Source organism: Corylus avellana, chromosome ca2 (genome assembly GCF_901000735.1).
Source record: "Corylus avellana chromosome ca2, CavTom2PMs-1.0".
Taxonomy (NCBI): domain Eukaryota; kingdom Viridiplantae; phylum Streptophyta; class Magnoliopsida; order Fagales; family Betulaceae; genus Corylus; species Corylus avellana.
In genome coordinates this window covers 5,450,702-5,470,564 of record NC_081542.1, presented here as the reverse complement: position 1 = coordinate 5,470,564, position 19,863 = coordinate 5,450,702, and the positions used below count along the sequence as shown (strand labels likewise).

Sequence of the window (19,863 nt, the reverse complement as noted above, 5' to 3'; positions counted from 1 at the left end):
TTGCCTCTTCCAGGAATACGCATGGATGAGACGAAGGGGATTGAGGTGCAACGGATGCTCCAACTGGCGGGGCAGTTGTGCACAGGATTTGTGAAGAATGAACCAGGAGCACTTTTTGCAAATGTAATTAGGACCCCAAATTCGATTTTCGCAGCCATCGCAGAGTAATTTTTCATGATTCTTGTTTACCTCTTCATTGAAGATCAACGGATGCCTGTGGATGAAATGTAGAAGCTCCATCGGCCTCCCCATCTACCGCTCGAAATTTCTAAAACGAGAAAAAAGAACGGAAAAAAAAAAAGGAAACCCATAAGCTGCGAGAAGGAATTCATGTGAGAAGGAGAAAGGGTTCGTGTGAGGAAGAGGAGAAGAGTGTGGGGAAAAGAGTAATGGCCATTGCATTGGATAGTGATGAAATTTCAAATTAATTCAAAAGACGCGTCAGAAGGTAATTGGTGGAGCTGGAATGACGTGGGAGGGTCTTCATAAAGCATCCAAGAGCTCTTTAAATTTGGCTTTTCTTTAAAAATTTTAAAAAATTTATAAAAAGAGTTATTTAACAAGCTTTCTATTTTATTTTAAATTTAACTTTGATTAACAAAACTATCTAAATACTAAGTGCCAAAAAGTAAAAATTATTTAGTTTTTTAATATATATATATATATATATTTTCCTTCTCTCTCATCTACCAAGAATAAAAAAGAAGAAAAATAATAATATTTAATTAAAGTGGAGGAAGATGTAGAGAATTTGATATTTGGTTTATTTTAAAAGTGGTTCTTCAAATTTAACTTTTATTTGAAGAGCTCGATATAGATGCTCTAATGAGCTTTTTCCTTTTTTTTTTATTAAAAAAAAAGGATTAACATGGAGTTCCAAATCAATAGCATTTCCAAGCATCTTGAAAGGTACCCTTTTGAATTAATAAACAATTCAAAGAATCATTATGAACTTTGCTATGGCTTCAAGCTCCCAGATCGATCACACCATTGTCCTCTCAAACATTTCGTGCCGTGCAATTCCTCTCAAACAAATTGAATCAATTGAAATTGATCATGTTTTGATTTGACGCAAACAATAAGATGTACGTAGTAGAATGTAAATAAATTAATTGGTGCTTTTGTAATCTAATATATAGTTAATTATGTGTTTTTATTAAATACACTTTGTTTTTCAAATGAGTGATTCTAGGTTTCTAGCTAATTAATAGGCCAAAATGGTTTATGATGGATGTTGATCAATTGTGCATTTTAATAATTTTTCAAGTGCATTTTAATAATCTATAAAATAGCTAAACAATTAGGAAACGTGTTTTTTTCCCGAGAATCGCATTTTGTTTAATTTACAGGAATCAACTCATGACCATGCATAGTCGCCAAGTCATCATTCGGATGGAAAATTCACAAAAGTACGTCCTTCTTAACATATTAACGTACGCAAAGCTTTCCTCTCTCTATATGCATTTAATTTGGGCTTTCACATTTAATTTATTCTTTCCACTTTGTTCTTTTCCCTTTTCTAATTCAACTATAAAAATCAAACCCATACAATAAAATAAAATATGATAAGAAAAAGAGTTAATTATTAAATAATGATACTCAAAAGAAACCTCTGAATAATAATCAAACAATTTTCCTTGTATATTTTCAGAGACCAACCAAAAATTACAATTGGCACCAGCTATGAAAACTGAAACACCAATCATGTTAAGCACCACTCGTAATAGTGAAGATTGAAATTACATTTGACACATTCAAAAGTTCAATCATCGCAAGGATCACCACATTTATTACATGTAGGATGGACGCCCTTGCTGCTCTTGTCAACAAAAGCGAGGCGATGTTCGTGCTTGTCAAACTTACAAGTCTTCCCAAACTTAATTAATGGATTTTCCCCCAGAATGCATTTTGGATGAGCAGGAAAATCGATATCTCCACAATAGTAGAACCAATGTTTTGGATCTCGTGGTTCTTCACAAATATCGCAATAATACTCACCATTATAATCATCTTCACCTTTATAACAAAGTGCGAACGGTTGTTCGTACAGTTTGTATTTTATGGTACACGGTAGTGTAGCGCATTTGAAATCTAGAGTAAATTTACAATGAGCGCAACGAAAGATTTTTCCTCCAGAATAACAAGAACTGCATTTTTCATAATTTGTTCCGCTGCTGTAGAGAATAAGTCGGTGCTCATGACCCTCATGCTTAAAGATGTCAGGCATCGAACTACACTTGACATCAAGGTTGAAGTTGCATTTGTCACAGTGATAGATGAAGCCATTACAATAGCGCCAACAAGCATTGCAACAAAAATACTTACCAACATCATGTGGCTCAGGGAGGAGAACGAGGGGGTGTCGATGAAGTGGGTGTGACTTTTTCGTGGGTAATTTAACACAAGATTTGTGAAGAAAGAATCTGCATGGAGTACAAGTATAAAACGGAGGGTAAATAGGCGACATACACCCGTCACATTTTTCGTTATTCTCAAGTTGCTCATCAATAAGCCTTAAGTCATGCTCATGACTAAAATGTTTGATTTCCACGGCTATTTCAACTTTGTCCTCTCCCAGTTTGGATTTCTTGACAGCATATAGTAAGGAATCAATGGATTCATCAAGCCCCGGATCTTCGCATTTCATACTTGTTGATTCAATACACTCCCACTGTAGCCCTTTCATATTTATATTTGCAGCACAATGAAGATGGGTAACAAAATCACAAGCTGAGCAATAATAAACCATGTAGTTTGTGTTCACCTTTTTAACACAAAGTAGGCAAAGTTGATGGTCGGATTGATTGAGCTGAGGCTGCTTAAGGGAATTGGTGAGGTGAAGATGGTGTCTGTGACGAATATGTTTGACAAGCGATGGGTAGGAAGTACATTCTCGGTGGACAAAGAATGCGCATGTAGCACATAAGTAAAACATGCTTTTGCCTTCTTCCCCACAGGCGTCGCAAGTGAAAGAGAGAGACTTCCGCACGAGGGTCAATGGGTGCTGATGATGAATTTCAGCTTGGACAGTTAGCGGTAGAGAAGCACATTTACTTTCAAGGCTAAAATTACAGCGATGAGAGCATTGGTAAATGAAGCCCCACAAATTTTCTCTATTGCAACCGTCACATTTGCTTTCCTTCTCCTGGTACATCTTATAACTGAGAAGAAGGGGATATTTGGGGTGCAACGGGTGTTCAAACTCGCGGGGTAGTTCTGCACATGATTTATGAAGGATGAACCAATAGCACTCTTTGCAAATGTAATTCGGACCCAGCATTTGTTTTGTGCACCCATGGCAATTAAATCTCTCGTAATCCTTATTTAGCTCTTCATTGAAGATCAACGGATGCTCGTGACTGAAATGTTGAAGCTCCATCTCTCCCTCTTTATGACACTCAAGTATTTATGTACAAGGGAACTCTTTAATTAGTGATAAGGATATAATTTTTATTTTTTTGTGATTAATGACTTAATTTGTTTATCTTAAATTAAGAAAGTTGTATTCCCTATTTCCTAATTTAAAATTGTCCCCTCTAGTTCCATCCAGTCTGGTTGGATAATGGATAGTAGAAAATATCCGCCTCTTTAATTTTTTATTTTTTTTAAAAAAAAATTTTACTTTGTTGTTCACTTTTATATGTATATATGCAATAAGGGCAAAAAACCCTTAATTATTACAACATCATACTAGCAAAAAATTAATGTCGGTATAGAACATAATAATACAACTGAAAATAGGCGAGTAGAGCAAGATGGTCGATATCACTACAAAAAATAATAGCAACAGCATAACCAAGAAAAGGAAATGAGAGTGTAGTACCTTTCACTGCTATAGAGCTTCAAGCTTGTTGGATAAATTGAAATTGAATGATCACAAACACCTTTCACCCCTTTGCTATATATAAGAAAATACAAATTTATTTGTGCTTCAGAAACTATGAAAGAGGTGGGTTTATAAACAACTTAATTGAGATCCTTTCTTTGCCTCTACTCATTCTTTCCTGCTTTTCTTTTTGTATAACAACATTTATTCTCTTCCTTTATTCCCCCTCTTTTATATATATATATATATATGTTATGCTCCTTTATTTTTTTCTCTTTTCTTTATCCTTTTCTTCATTTGTGCACATTCTTTACTTGGGATCGACCTCAAATATATTGTCGGCATCACCATAATTAAGAGCCAATTATATTGAAGTTTAGCCAAAAATATCAACCGACATGATGCTATGAGTTTTCATTTTTTTTTTTTTTTAATTTCTAAAATTTGAGTCTCAAGTGATGTGTCACTATTTCATTATCTTATGTATTTATTGACTAAAACAATAGATACATCATTGGGAACCAAATTTTTTAGGAAAATTTTGAAAAACCTAGCATTCCCATAAAATTTTATGAGAGGGGGAGAAAATGAAAAAAATTTAATTTTTTTTGAAGGTAAAAAATTAATTTTGAAGAGACCATTTTAATAAAAATACATAAAATTTAGAAGAAATTTTCAAATTTGTAGTGTTTTTTTTTAAAAATAAAAAATTGGGAGGGCATGGGACCCCCTAGGGGTAGAGATGGTTTCGCATTTGGTATTAAATTCAAAAAAGTTCATATATTTCATTCAAACTACCACCCAATTAATAATATCCTCCCAAATTTTAAGTTGCAATAATGTCTCCCAAATTAAAAAATAAAAAAGTTGTCAATGTCCTTCCAAGGTCAACAAAATATATATATATATAAGACAAAAATACTCATATATTTGAAAAAATAAATAAATAAATCCCATTGGTGGAAAAGGGTGGCTCAGAATTTTTATTTTTATTTTTTTTTCAATCGAAGAGTAACTAAATGTGGTCTTTTTTGCCACCGCATAAGCCTCAAGAAAACCTTTCTCACCCAACCCCGCTATGCAATCTTACGGTTGGGGGACATAGTTATAATTTAAAGTTTGAAAGTCCATTTGGAGGTCTAGTAAAAAAAAAAAAAAAAACTATTGTGCATGTAATAAATATATAGTTTGGTTGGAGAACTTCGTTCAATACCTTTAAAAAAATTAAAGATAATGATACACAGTAGCCTAAGAGAAACAAAAAAGAAGATAAAAATTGATTTTTTTTTTTTTTTCTTTTCTATGAAATTATAAATGATTATTTTCTAATTCTGTCTAGAGGACATGGGGATATTTCCAAGCCATGTCTTGTCTTGTTTGCATATATGGGCCTGCGTGCCAATGTTGGCATTATTTTGCATCCTTGGATATAATAAGTGGTTTAATGGCTAGGAGGCCCACTAGCACTCGGGTACCCAACTTATTCGGCCCATATATTTGCCCCATTCTTCCTCCTCTAACCTTTGCTCTTCTATTTCCTTCCTCTCCCTCATTTTCTCTATATTCTTTCTCCTCGGGTGTATGGGACAGGGGGGAGGCATATGGCCAGAAGATGGAGACCGTTAGAAATCTTTTTTTTTTTTTTTTTTTTTATTGGTCTTAATTTGATTGCAGATTTTGATTTACTAAAACGGATAAGACAGAGTCTAAACGACAAACCCAGATGTTATTGAGTGATTATTGAGTTATTGGGCTTTATATACCTTAGCCGAGTAGGCAGGTAAGAAACTTTAAAAGTTCAATTTTAAGGGGTCGGATTGTTAACCAAAAAAAAAAAAAACCTAATTTATTATTATTTTTTTCTCTAACAAATTTAAAAATTGAAAAACTATTTTTCATAATTTTATTTTTTTAGAGGTGGAGGCCCTTAAGCCCGTCCCTGCGAGTAAGAATTAAGTTCGTACTAAATGTGATAAACCATATGAGGCCTTTAATCGTATTAGGGTTAGAAGTGTATGACGGGTGAATTTCTTATCATTTTCTATATATAAGTTAAGGTCTCCTCCCTCCTGTCCATGCACAAAAACCTATATTTTAATTAGTGAAAGACTTTGGCTAGTCCAATTGATAGCCACCTTTAGAAGACTCGGCTGGTAGCATACAATTTTATCTGTTTCAACATCATCGATCTAAGGAGATAACTTCTAATCTCTAAAATACTTGGTTTATTTATATTCTAATTCCTTTTTGACACGTTTATTATTGTTCTAACACTACTTTCTATAATCTCTTAATCTGCTTGAGTCCTCATCTGTCTTGTTCTAATAGTCATTAACAATTACGTTTTCAAACGCATGGGTTTTATTTCTTTTTATATATATCCAAGTTTTTGTCCTTTTCATTTTGTAGCCTTTCATTTTTATTATTATTATTATTATTATTGGATTGAGATGTTATAAAGGTGATTAGATGGTACTATTGGTCACATGATTCTGTCCACCATTCTCGTTGACTTTCAGATCATCTTCATGAAGAACTATTGTTACCGATGGCTCGGTTTCAATACATTATAGTTATGTGGATGCATCATTATAAAGTTCCTCTCAAAAGAAAAAGGGGGACAATATGATGAAATAATTACCCAAATGAACTTTATTGTTTTTTTTTTTTTTTTTTATTTTATGAGCAATGGCCCAAATGAAGTAGAAGATCCTCCTGATCCAAACAAGATCTTGATTTGTAACATTCAATCTATATATTTATTTCTCCCACGTAACCTTTTTCCGTATCCTTATTCATTTTTTTAAAAAAAATATCTATATATTTATTTCATTATGCAGTTAAATATTAGATTATGTGGAGAAGCAATATCACAAATCAAAGTTCCTAATGCAATTTAATGATGTGATAGTGAAAAACAACCTTTAAATCAACGCTTTTGAAAAAAAAAAAAAAAAAAGCCTAATTTTTACTTCAACCACATTCCAATTGTATAACATGTCGTATACGAATCTACTAAATAATATTTATTTCATTATGCTGTTAAATATTAGATCATGTGGCAAAAGCAATATCACAAATCAAAGTTTGTAATATTATTTAATAGACTATTATACTACTGTTATACAATTTGATGACTTGATAATGAAAATCAAACTTTGAATCGGCACTTTTGAAAAAAAAAAAAAAGAAGATAGATTTTTACTCCAACCTCATCCAATTGTATGACATGCCGTATACCAATCTATTAAATAATATTGAGATGATTGGTTTCATGTCTTAGATATCTTAAAAAGCTAACCATTTTACACACTTGTTAATTAATTGGAAAAATTAAGCTAATGAAATTAGGCAACTTGGATAAAACTATTTGAAAGTAGAAACGTTTAAAAGTCAAGATGGCCTGAATTTGGTCATGAGTTGGCAAATGGGACCAAACTCACTGATTAATTTGGTAGATTATTTTGGAAAGATGATTAATCCTAAGAGATAAAGGCAGCAGCCCAAAATCAACATGTTTTCCGTGTGATTGAGGGTATAAATACGTACAAGAAAGGAAAGGCGTGGATGGAGAAGCTAGCTTTTCCCTGTTTGCTTAAAATTACTCACAGATTGTTTTCATTTTTGTTGTAAGTAAGATTAATTTCATCAAAATATATAGAAAGTAAACAAATTACAGAAAGAAGGGGTGATGACTCCCAACAATATTCATTTATATATTTATTTTTCTTGCACGAATAAAACTGGTAGGACCTGAAATCTTAATTGACCCATTAATCCATCTAATCCTACTGCAAGGACCACTTGAATTAATGGATCTTCATTCATTGACTCTAGAAGTAGTCATGCACATCTCCTCTTATTAATTTTTTTTAGGGAAAACTTAACAAAACTTTTTTGAATTTTCACGCGTTTTGAAATTACTCTCCTAATGTTTAAAAACTCTCAATTTAGAGTATCGAACTTTCAATTTTTTGCAATGTCTCCACTCTGTTAAGATTTTTCGTTAAATCTTATCAAAATTTCTAAAATACCAATATTTTTTATTATAAAAATAAAAAATAAATAATAAAAATTGCAAAGATTTAGGCGTTAGTCATAATGTAACGGAATTTGCAAACATACCTACACCTAAATATTTACAATTTTTAAAATTTTTTTTTTTTATTATATAAAAAAATTGGGGTATTTTGGGAATTTTGAAAAAAGATTTAACAGAATATTTTAACGGATGAGAGACATTGCAAAAAATTGAAAATTCGATACTCTAAATTGAAAATGTTTTAACATTAAGAGGATAATTTCAAAATGGGTGAAAATTCATAAAAATTTTGTTAAGTTTCCCCTTATTTTTAATTAATATATTTTCAAACTTGGAATAAATCCATGAAATAAATTCTGCCCTAAATTGGGAGACGCATTTAATGTTATGAAAACAATGAAGGAAAGTCGTCTTCCTTCTTTTTCTGCCTTTCTCTTTCAATTTCCTTGATCTTTTCCTTTTGCTCTTCTCTTGTTCCTTGTCTTCCCAACTACGGCACCGTTTGTTTTAATGCAAGCCATACTAGAAGACAATAGGAAAACTTAAGTGGCAATTTGTTTGGTTTTTCATTTTCAAAATGAATTTGTTAAGTTTTATGTTGGTTAATTCGGTGTCAAAATTAAGGTTAGTCTAAGTCTAAGGTTGTTAGTTAGATTTAGACTTTAACTATAATACAAAAACTTGATCAAATTCGACGTCAAAATTAGAATTGCTCGTTCGGTACCTAGGTTGGAGAATGCCCGAATGAGACACTTTATATGAAATCAAGGTTCAGCTATAAAGGTTCAGCAATTTGTTGGGGTACACATTGGGTTCAGCTATAAAGGTTTTGTAAGTATCAATTGAGTATAAAGTGATTCTTTTATAGTTGATGAATTTCTTAAATTCGGTTGCTCCGAAGTGATTTTACTTTTAAAAAGTTATTCCAAAGATTTTCATTTAGACACCAAAATCCATGCATGTGTTTGATTTGTTTTATACTTTGGTGGTTAATTTTGGTGATATTGTGTATTGTTCTTAATTTTAATTTGCCAATATTTGTTGTACTTAAATTGAGAACACCTATTCACCCCCCCTCTAGCTGAATTAGGATCATATCCAGTTCATTTTAGTTATATAACTAATATTGAATGGATATTTTTGTCTCATCAAAAAGTGAAAAGACAAAAATACCTCTCTAATGTAATTAATTGGGTTCAAATGAATTAGAGAGGATTATATTCCCCACCGAAGATCTTTTGTTAATTGCCCACTACTTCGCATGTGATATCTTCTTACCAATAATAGGACTAGACTTATCTTCCATTATGTTAATGTCCATTGCACACCATGTAAGACTACTTTTCATAAGTTGAGCCATCGTGGAATGGGTCCTATGGGAGACATATATTTTGCACCGTACATGGCAAGAAAAGGACGTGTCTGACGTCACACTACCAAGAAAAAAGTAGGGATTTTTTTCCTACCAAAGTGGATTAATTCTACACTTGAAAAGAAAATGCGAATGTTATGGTTTTAATTATATAAGAAGATAATTAATGATATCATGTGGAGAATGATATTATAATATGTATAATATAATTAGATATAATCTAAGAAGCAGCTCTCCTTAATTACATCGATCAGATGAACAAACCACACCCAACGCAATTCACATTTTGGAAAGAACAAAAAGTGAGAGAGATTCTAAGTGATCAAAACAGAATAAAGACTACAATTCCCACTTAAAAAAGAACGTGTGAGAGAAATCACAAAGAAAAGTAATGTATAAGTAACCTAAAAAGTTATTGAATAAGCAATTAAAAAAGAACAAAAGGATTATAAGAATATTATCGATCAAGTCTTCTGCATTTTCTTAATCTGATAAAGAAAAAGGTGTGCCCTTTCCAAGTTGCTCTATTTCACTTTAGAAATGGCCAATAAAAGGCATGCTACTAATTATTACCCAAAACATTTCACATTCTTTTTTTTTTTTTTTATACTAATACCCAAAACATCTGCAAATTTTGTTAGAATTATACTAAATAAATTTGTTTTTCTTCATGCTATGCATGCAAAGAACAAATTAATGAGAGAGATAAACATACATCTCTTATTAGACGACAGGTTTCCTTCTCGATCTGATTGATAGCCGGATTAATTCATTTAAAATGGGTGTGTGTGGAGGAAACTAGTTTCTCAACCTTAATTTGTCTGATGACTTAAATGAAGTCTAATGGCTTCACTTAAGTGCTCACAGAATGATTCAGCCTATTATGAACCCAATAATAAAATGGTTATACCCGTTCATTAAATCTGACAACCTAAAATTAAGTAGGAAGCAGCCAAAGAATTATAAAAGTAGGCATATTAATATTATGATACAACTGTATAACCTAAATAATTACAAGGGATTATGACAGTGTACCATACCACATATATAGGTTTATGAGTCATCCTCAGAAGAGAACAAGAAAGTTACGATAAATTAATAAAACGTTCAAAATGGTTCATCTTTTCCACCAGAGTCTTATTTTCCATGTGGGAACGTATCCATTGGGAAACAAGTACTGAAGCTTCATTTCAAATGCCCTCTCTTTCTTTTTCCCTATAAATACGACAAACAAGTCTTCTCTTTCTCCAAAACCAAACAAACTTTTTCCCTCAAAAACGTCTCCTTTGCTTAGTGCCTGAACTGCTGAGAAAGATGCTTCACAACATCATCAACGCCATCATCGGCGACGATGACGACGGGAACAAAAAGATGAAATGCGAGGCGGCGGGAGAGAGCCGGAAGGTTGAAGGCAGGGTGGTGCTGATGAAGAAGAATGTTTTGGACTTCAACGACTTTAATGCATCGATTCTTGATCGTTTTCATGAGTTGTTGGGCAAAAAGGTTTCTTTGCAGCTTATTAGTGCTGTTCATGCTGACCCATCTGGTAATTACTACTTCTTCTAATTCCCTTCTTTCTTTTTCTTTTCTTTTTTTTTAATTTTTTTTATATATATTTTTTATGGCTCTCTTTGTAAGATTATTTTCATTTTATGGTGCATGTTGCTAATTAATACTAATTATTCTTACATTATTATTAAATTAAAGGACCTAAACAAGCCAAAACGATCTCCTCCTTTTGAATTTCTTGCCGGCCGGCCTTAATTAATTGGGCTTATTCACAACCTCTATGAAAAGTTAGAGGTGGGATTTTCTTGTTTTTGCTTAGAAAAAGAAAAAAGAAAAAAGAAATTAATCCAATACCCAACAACTCTCTTTCCCTGCAATATCTTCATTAACATTAATGGCGCTAATTAAAAATTGACACTGACCTTGGTGAGTTTAATTGGCACAAATATTGACTAAACAAGGCTCATCTTTTGCTCTATTAATTTGTAAAAAAAAAATTAAAGCTACTATTTTGACTAGCTATTACGGTGCCTAACTAATTCAACAATACTATGGTCATGCCCAGATAGGATAATTACGTACAATTGATCTTCCCGGCCTACCTGTTCGAATAAAAAAAAAAAAAATCAATAATACATAAATTAAATTAATAAAAAAATAATCTTTTTTTTTTTTGAAAATAGTAAAAATATAATAAAAATGAATAGTTAAAATGTTAAATTGAATAACTAAAATAAAAAGTATATGCTTTAATTAAATTTTTAACTAAATATGTATTAAATGGGAGGTGGTGAATGCACCATTCTCTCTCTTTTTCTCCTGGATAAATATATATTTTTTATACGTCACCTTCATTTAATTTGCTTCTTTTTTCTTTTCTTTTTTTCGTTTTTCCTTCTTCTAATTATCACGAAAAATTGAAATCAAAATTGCGCCACCGTGGTGACGTGCCATAGAGAAATAGAGTCGACAATAATTCCCGTCGTTTTACTTGATCCAAGGTTGCGGAATCATTCTCGTCTCACGCCGGCTTGTCTGTGTCAATTATTTGTTTATTTAATTTTTAATTTAATATGTCTTAAATTATTTTAATTCATTTAAACATTTTTGGGCTATGATACCAATAACGCCAGTTTGCATGAATAGTCATGCACGTTAGGTTTTTTTTAAATAATTATAATAATAAAATATTATATTTTATTATTTTAAAATATTCAATCACCCCGGCGTGCATCACGCTAAGCGTGATGTTTAACATCACCCAAACATTTTTTGGTCATGATATACAGCACGCTAACATACCACACGCCAACTAATTTTTTTTTAAAATAAAAAATAAAAAATAAATTTAACTGGCGTGCGTGGGTGCTGTTTAGCTTCACCCAACATTTTTAAATGGGAATGAAAAATGTGGTGATTAACTTTCCGTACGCCAATTCGCTGGTCACTGCCACTGTACTCAACAGCAAGTCAAAAGAAATCTTCCAGTCCTTTTTTTCTTTTTTCTTTTTTTTTTTATTTATTCTTTTTTTATCACGTTGTTGACTATCGAGTCCTCTTTCTTTATCACCGGAAGCCCTCAAGTGATCAGATGGGATGCTCCATATGCATAATCCATGTGGATTAAATTATAAAATCTGGACCATTGATTTGGTGAGAATTTACTCATATATGATCTTGTCATTAGCTAGTTCAAGACATTTTATGATAAATTATTGAAAAAACTTCATGTTTTAACGTTTTTACAATCATACTTTTCAAGTTTAAAAAGTTACGACATCAAGTTACCATGTTTAAAAACTTTTCAATTATATCCATCTATTCAGATTTTATGTTAAATCATAACGGGGTACGTCCAAATCTTCAAAATACTCTTGTGTGTTTGTTTTAACATATGCTTTGTGACATGCTCCATAGAGCTTGGTCGTAGGACAAGTTTATTTTTTTGTAAAAAAAAAAAAAAAAGAAGTTATTTAATTAGGATAATTTAGTAATTTTATAAATTTAATTGAGGTATAAAAGACATTTTACTTATTAACTATTTGATTCAACTTGTAACATCTAATATTATAAGTTTTTAAACTTTAAAAGTAGGATTGCAAAAGATCAAAAAAAAAAGTAGGTGAAGCTAAAATGATAAAAAGGTTTTCATAAAGATGAAAAGACTTTACTATGAAACATCCGAGCACCAACTATATATGATACCACACAATTAATGGCTTGTGTGTGATTTTAAGGTCTCTATCATATTAATTTCACCACCATATATATATATATATATTTTTTTTTTTTTCTATAATCAAGGTGTTCGAAACTTCACATGAACTAAATTCTCAGAACATCATACAAAGAAACCCCTCCACACAAAATTTCACCACCAATATTGTTCCATGGATGACAGATTTAACGGTATGATGGAGATGTCCATTAATGGGTGGTGGGGCTCTAAGAGATATCAGATATTTTTCATCATGATGTTGATGACAACAAGAAGTCAATAAAACTATATTTAGTTATTGCTTGAAAATATATATATATATATATATATATATATATATATATATTAAAAAAAAAAGAAAAAAAAAAAAGGTCATTTTCATTCATGGCTATCACTATCAGCATCAGCTCACCAGATGGTGATTGGCTGTCAATCTAGTAATACTAGTAGGCATGTGATTAGGCGATGGTGACAGGCAAAAGACACAATCAGCTGACCAGAATATGAGACACCAAGCAAATGGGTTTATTTTTTAGCTCTCATCATTTTACTTTTTAAAGCAGCTAATATTCATGATTTTCTTCTGTGTGTTTTTTTTTTTCCTTTGAAAAAAACAGTACTTTTTGTTAATTGAATCCATTATCAGTATTTAGAAACCTAATTCAAATCTAAACTATTACTAAAGAAATTTAAGCTTATAAGGTAAGTGAGATTTAGCGTAATATCATAACAAAAGGATTTTGAGTTTGAACGTTGGATCCATCATTATATTCACAATGAATTATACTTAACTTCTAAATCACCACAGCAGCCATTATTGAAGTTGTTGTGTTTTTGTAGCAAATGGGTTGCAAGGGAAACTTGGAAATCCAGCATACTTGGAAAACTGGATAAGCACAATCACCCCATTGCTAGCAGGCGAGTCAGAATTCAAGGTTACCTTTGACTGGGACGAGGACATAGCAATTCCAGGAGCATTCTTAGTAAAAAACAATCATCATAGTGAATTCTACCTCAAAAGTCTCACCCTCGAAGATGTTCCAGGCCAAGGTCGGATCCACTTTGTCTGCAACTCATGGGTTTATCCTGCAGACCAATATAAAAAGGACCGTGTTTTCTTCTCCAACAAGGTAGCATATCAAACTTGGCATAAGCAATAAGCATTCATATTTTTGCATCCAAAGTAACAAGTTGATATGCATTCATATTTTTGCAGACATTTCTTCCAAATGAAACACCAGGGCCACTGCTGAAGTACAGAGAAGAAGAGCTTGTGAACTTGAGAGGAGATGGAACAGGAGAGCTTCAGGAATGGGACAGAGTCTATGACTATGCTTACTACAATGATTTGGGAAATCCAGACAAGGGCCCGAAATATGTCCGCCCGGTTCTGGGAGGGTCTAGCGAGTACCCTTACCCTCGTCGGGGAAGAACCGGACGACCACCATCGGAGACAGGTTAATTAGACATTTTATGAGATTAAACATTTATATCTATGACTACCATCATTGTTGTCATTAAGATTTTTATGTAATAACCTTAACAGATCCTAACAGCGAGAGCAGAATGAAGCTTCTTAAGAGCTTAAACATTTATGTCCCAAGAGATGAGCGTTTTGGTCACTTGAAGATGTCAGACTTCCTTGCTTATGCACTGAAAGCCGTAGCTCAATTCCTTAAACCTGAGCTGGAATCTCTATTTGACAGCACTCCCAGTGAGTTTGACAGCATTCAAGATGTACTTAAACTCTATGAAGGAGGAGTTAAGCTACCTGACGGCTTACTTCAGAATATTAGGGAAGACATCCCAGCTGAGATGCTCAAGGAAATTTTCCCAACAGAGGGTGAAGGACTCCTCAAATATCCAATGCCCCAAGTGATTAAAGGTATCATATTCAAGAGCTTTAGGATATATGAGCCTTGGAATACTACTTTCTTTGAATTAATAGTGGTGTTTCAATGATCTGGAGCAGAGGATAAGTCTGCATGGAGGACGGATGAAGAGTTTGGAAGAGAGATGCTGGCTGGAGTAAACCCTGTCAACATTCGTCGTCTTCAAGTAATCTTAAACTTCTATTATCAATTGATCCAAATACAGGATCATGGCTTTTCATATTTACTCATAATTAACTCATAATTAACTCTGAACTAATACAGGAATTCCCGCCTGCAAGCAAGCTAGATCCTAAAGTATATGGTGATCAGGCCAGTACAATAACTAAGGAACACATTGAAAATAACATAGATGGGCTCAGCATAGATGAGGTAATATATTCTGAACTGAAGTCGCTTTGTAATTACAGTGCTTTAATCTTATAACAATTGAAGCATAGTGATTGAAATGTCTTTGGTTGTAGGCAATCAACAAGAAGAAGCTATTCATATTAGATCACCATGATGCAATCATGCCGTACCTGAGGCGAATAAACTCAACTTCCACAAAGACGTATGCCAGCAGGACAATCCTTTTCTTGAAGAATGATGGGACTTTGAAGCCATTGGTGATTGAATTAAGCTTGCCCCATCCTGAAGGAGATCAATTTGGTGCCATTAGCAAAGTGTTCACGCCAGCTGAAGAAGGTGTTGAAAGTTCTATTTGGCAACTGGCAAAAGCTTATGTAGCTGTAAATGACTCTGGATATCATCAGCTCATTAGCCACTGGTACACCTCTCTCAAAGAAAGAAAAATTCAGTCCATCTTTTATGACGGTTTTTTGAATAACTTTTGTGTTGGTCACAGGTTAAATACCCATGCAGCGATTGAGCCATTTGTGATAGCAACAAACAGACAACTGAGCGTGCTTCACCCAATTCACAAGCTTCTGCATCCTCACTTCCGTGACACAATGAATATAAATGCATTTGCTCGGCAGATTCTCATCAATGCTGGTGGGGTTCTGGAAGCGACAGTTTTTCCAGCAAAGTATTCCATGGAGATGTCATCAGTAGTTTATAAGAACTGGGTTTTTCCTGAGCAAGCACTTCCTGCAGATCTCATCAAGAGGTAAATGTTACACTCCAGATCAAAATGACAGTCATGGTGTATGAGATATTTGGCATTATAACTAACTTCAAATCTGAAATGCAATGTGAATTTATCCATCAGGGAAACTAAAAACTAACACTTACTTCAAAACTGTTGAATGATAGACTCCATAAAGGCATAATGTTTAGAGGGGTTGAGGCCAATTTTAGGGCTTCAAATTTTGGTTGTGTTATTGGCCTAAAGTTCTACACTAAAAAAAATAAAATAAATATGTCTGTGATCTATATATCTCAAATGACATATGCTATTCGTTTTGCTTCATTTAGGGGAATGGCAGTTAAGGATTCAAACTCCCCACATGGTCTTCGTCTACTGATTGAGGACTATCCATATGCTGTTGATGGGCTGGAAATCTGGTCCGCAATCAAAACATGGGTTGAAGACTACTGCTCCTTCTATTACAAGAGTGATGACAGGGTACAAAATGACTCCGAACTGCAGTCCTGGTGGAAGGAACTTAGAGAGGTGGGTCATGGTGACAAGAAAGATGAGCCCTGGTGGCCTAAAATGCAAACGCGTGAAGAGCTTGTAGAAACATGCACCATCATCATATGGATTGCTTCTGCGCTCCATGCCGCTGTGAATTTTGGACAGTACCCTTATGCAGGCTACCTCCCAAACCGCCCAACACTCAGCCGTCGGTTCATGCCTGAAAAAGGCACTCCAGAATATGATGAACTCAAGTCAGACCCTGATAAGGTTTTCTTGAAAACAATTACTGCCCAACTCCAGACACTTCTTGGTGTTTCCCTCATTGAGATTTTGTCAACGCATTCTTCCGATGAGGTGTATCTTGGGCAAAGAGATACTCCTGAATGGACGTTGGATGCAGAAGCATTGGAAGCCTTTGAGAGATTTGGACAGAAGTTGGCCGGAATTGAGGATAGAATTATAAAAATGAACAATGACAAGAAATGGAAAAACCGAGTTGGACCAGTAAAGGTGCCATATACTTTGCTCTATCCCACTAGTGAAGGTGGAATTACTGGTAAGGGAATTCCCAATAGTGTCTCAATCTAAAACTTTGCTTCTCTATTGGGTTGTTGTTAGAGTTTTACAGCAATGTTTTTCTTTCGTCTACTTGTGCTATAATAAGTTTCTCCTTAATAAAGGCATGTATAGTCGGAAACTCTCTCAAGCGTTTCAATTTGACTAATTGCTCCTTGTAATTTATTCTAAAGTTTGAAGGGATCTTATGTCCTACCACTCTTGTGGGTGTCTTCAATCTAATGCGATATGCTCATGTGTAGTTGTTTATTTCATTTTAATTCATTCTGACCTCATCCAAAAAAAGTAAAGTTAGAATCTTCGAACCTCAGGCACCTATATCTATAACTTGTATATTAATGCTAGGTGGGGGGGAGGAGGAGGAGGAGGAGGAGCAGAGGGGTTTCAAACCAAAGAACCCTTATCAAACAATTACTACGAAAATGCAATGGCAAAATGCTGATATGAGGAGACTAGAATTATCAATCAGCACAATGTTAGCAGATCAGTCTAATAATTAAATGGACGAAATCGAAACAATGATGCTTAAAGAAACAGGGAAATCATGATTTACCTCTGTACCTTCCAAAATTCCTAGCTCTCAGCTATGATACAAGCTCAGTGGTGGCAGTCCGGTGCCCTCAAAGCTCAGAGCAGTGGCTCTCAAAGCTGCTGCATCTTTTTACCGTACAATGGTGAACTTTTAGTCACAATTTAGACCATTCAGTAAGTTAAATCCCCCAACAGCCTACAAACTATTCATTTGCTTCCCTTCTGGTTGGAGTGTTTGCTAGAGCTGCAGATTCTTGTCTTCTTTAATTACTTTTCTTTTTCATACTTAATTTCTTCTTTCATTACCCATATCACTCCTATCACACCTTCAGTTACGCGATCTCGTAACAATTGGTATCAAAACCATTCATGTCTGACGTAATTTCCTAAAAATCTCTTAATTATTTTTTACTTTTCTAACGTAATTTCCTCCTCCATTACCCATATCCCACCAATCACTGTTCAATTACGCGAACACTAAACTGTCAAACACATTATGAGGAACATGAAGGTTTGAATCTTTCTGGTACGTGTTGATGGGATTTGAGTATTCTGTATAACCCATAACAAAAAATATTCTCACAAGAATCGCAAATTTTTATAGAGTGGGCAATGTAATGGGCTTCAAAGCAATTGGAAGCAATCGGGCTAACCCACTAGTGAAAGTTTTGGGCTTTTTATTTTGTTGTAGTTCAGGGGCTGGAGGCCAATGATAGTGGATTCTACAACATTCTTAATTCAAAAGAACTGCAATTTCTTTTAGGCATTTTTGATAAAGTTAAATCATAGTACCATGCTAACCAGAATCCACAGGTGCTGGTGCAACCCGACCAATTGCTGATTCACCAAAATCAGGATCTAGAACTTCTTCATACTTATTTTCATCGTGAGGCACAATTCTAACTTCAAAACTTGCAGGCATCAAGCCTAAATTTTAAAACTTGCAGGCACAGTTCTAACTTTAACAAAAAGAAATATCACGAAATAATTATTACACTAAATTTTCAGCTTTATACAAGCTATCTCCTTTAAAATGGTTTATTACTACAAATATTACATCATTAATTATCATTAATTTAGCTACGAAGCAAAAAATCAAATGGTGATTTTAAGAACCACATTATTCTTAGAGAAAAACAAGAGTGACACAAAAGGGACTTGTAACATTATTCCTCAAATAAGGATAAGAATCATTTTCATTTTAAGTGAAATGAAAAATATCTATTATATTTTATAGATTTAATAGTATATATACTTCTACATAGTGTATAATGCATACGTTGTTATATCATTCAAAAATTTAAATGAGTAATGTTAGGAATCACATTTATATCACACAATTATCGTATAATGATATGACCGTTTCAACCAACCCTTAGATTAATTATTGTTAAATATAAAATAAAATCCAACAATTAGTTGTAGGGAAGAAATCATAATTTTTCATTTAGAGAGGCCAAAAATGAGAGGCCAACATTAATTTTGATAGGGGCCAAACTTGACTTTTAGGCCTAAAAACACGCACACGTACGTACACATAATATATGTAACTTAGTAAAAATTTAAATAATAAAAATTTTGAAAATCGGTAGCGTCATGACTCTTTTAGGTCCGAATGTAGATCCATCCTAAATTAGTTGAAACGGACTATTATGAGATAAATTAGATAATTATAAAGTAAAAATATAATTTATAACATTATGCATTTTACTTACAATAACACCACGTTAATTACAACAAAATAAAATTATGAGCTAGCTTAGAATAAATCTAAATGAAAATATTACGGCCCTTCATACGTTAAAAATGAAAAAAGAAAGTGAAGCCTATAAAGTGGGCAAACTCTTTGTGACCAATGAACAAATTTTCTCATACCAAAATCGGCAAATTTTCGGATGAGAGTTTGGGCAACCTGTTTTTGTGAAGCAGCAGGCTTCGGAGCTTATTAATCTTGAAATTGAGTATATGTAGCTTGTAGAAAAGAATGACTATTGCGTTCCCATACTAAAGACGATAGACATTGGAGAAGAATTATTTGTAGTAATGAAGAATTTTATTTGTAGTCTTCAAGATCTGGTAACATTAAAAACTTCCCCATGGGTAAAGGTGCTCGAGTGGAATTGTTGAAGTTTTTGCCACATGACTTGCAGATGTGGGAAGAAAACAATCTTCCTTCAACCCACTTACTCAGCATAATGTGGTAAGAAATCTTTGAGTTATGTTACATATTTTGGGATTTATTTTGGAATTGATTTTCTTGGTTTTCGGGCGTTAGAAACCTTAAACCCAAACTAGGTTTTAGTTTTTAACCA

The 19,863-nt window shown here is 33.4% G+C and overlaps 2 protein-coding genes across 2 annotated transcripts; one reads left to right on the top strand and one right to left on the bottom strand.

The window, feature by feature from the left end:
• Positions 1-1,762: 1,762 nt before the first annotated feature.
• LOC132168609 (uncharacterized) lies at positions 1,763-3,379 on the bottom strand. The gene has a single exon (XM_059579603.1). The coding sequence runs from the start codon at positions 3,377-3,379 to the stop codon at positions 1,763-1,765; it is 1,617 nt and encodes a 538-aa protein (XP_059435586.1).
• A 6,981-nt stretch (positions 3,380-10,360) lies between these two features.
• LOC132170278 (probable linoleate 9S-lipoxygenase 5) lies at positions 10,361-17,269 on the top strand. Its single transcript, XM_059581195.1, has 9 exons — positions 10,361-10,786; positions 13,808-14,097; positions 14,184-14,424; positions 14,514-14,852; positions 14,940-15,025; positions 15,124-15,231; positions 15,324-15,628; positions 15,707-15,970; positions 16,279-17,269. The coding sequence occupies exons 1-9, from the start codon at positions 10,555-10,557 to the stop codon at positions 17,030-17,032; spliced, it is 2,619 nt and encodes an 872-aa protein (XP_059437178.1). The 5' UTR covers positions 10,361-10,554; the 3' UTR covers positions 17,033-17,269.
• Positions 17,270-19,863: the final 2,594 nt, after the last annotated feature.

What these genes read in the sequence shown, in the direction of transcription:
- LOC132168609 (XM_059579603.1), bottom strand. Translation starts at nt 3,379, where the DNA reads ATGGAGCTTCAACATTTCAGTCACGAGCATCCGTTGATCTTCAATGAA.
- LOC132170278 (XM_059581195.1), top strand. Translation starts at nt 10,555, where the DNA reads ATGCTTCACAACATCATCAACGCCATCATCGGCGACGATGACGACGGG. An exon ending in TGTTCATGCTGACCCATCTG is followed by an intron (nt 10,787 to 13,807) that starts GTAATTACTACT and finishes GTGTTTTTGTAG; the next exon opens with CAAATGGGTTGCAAGGGAAA. An exon ending in ACGACCACCATCGGAGACAG is followed by an intron (nt 14,425 to 14,513) that starts GTTAATTAGACA and finishes TAACCTTAACAG; the next exon opens with ATCCTAACAGCGAGAGCAGA.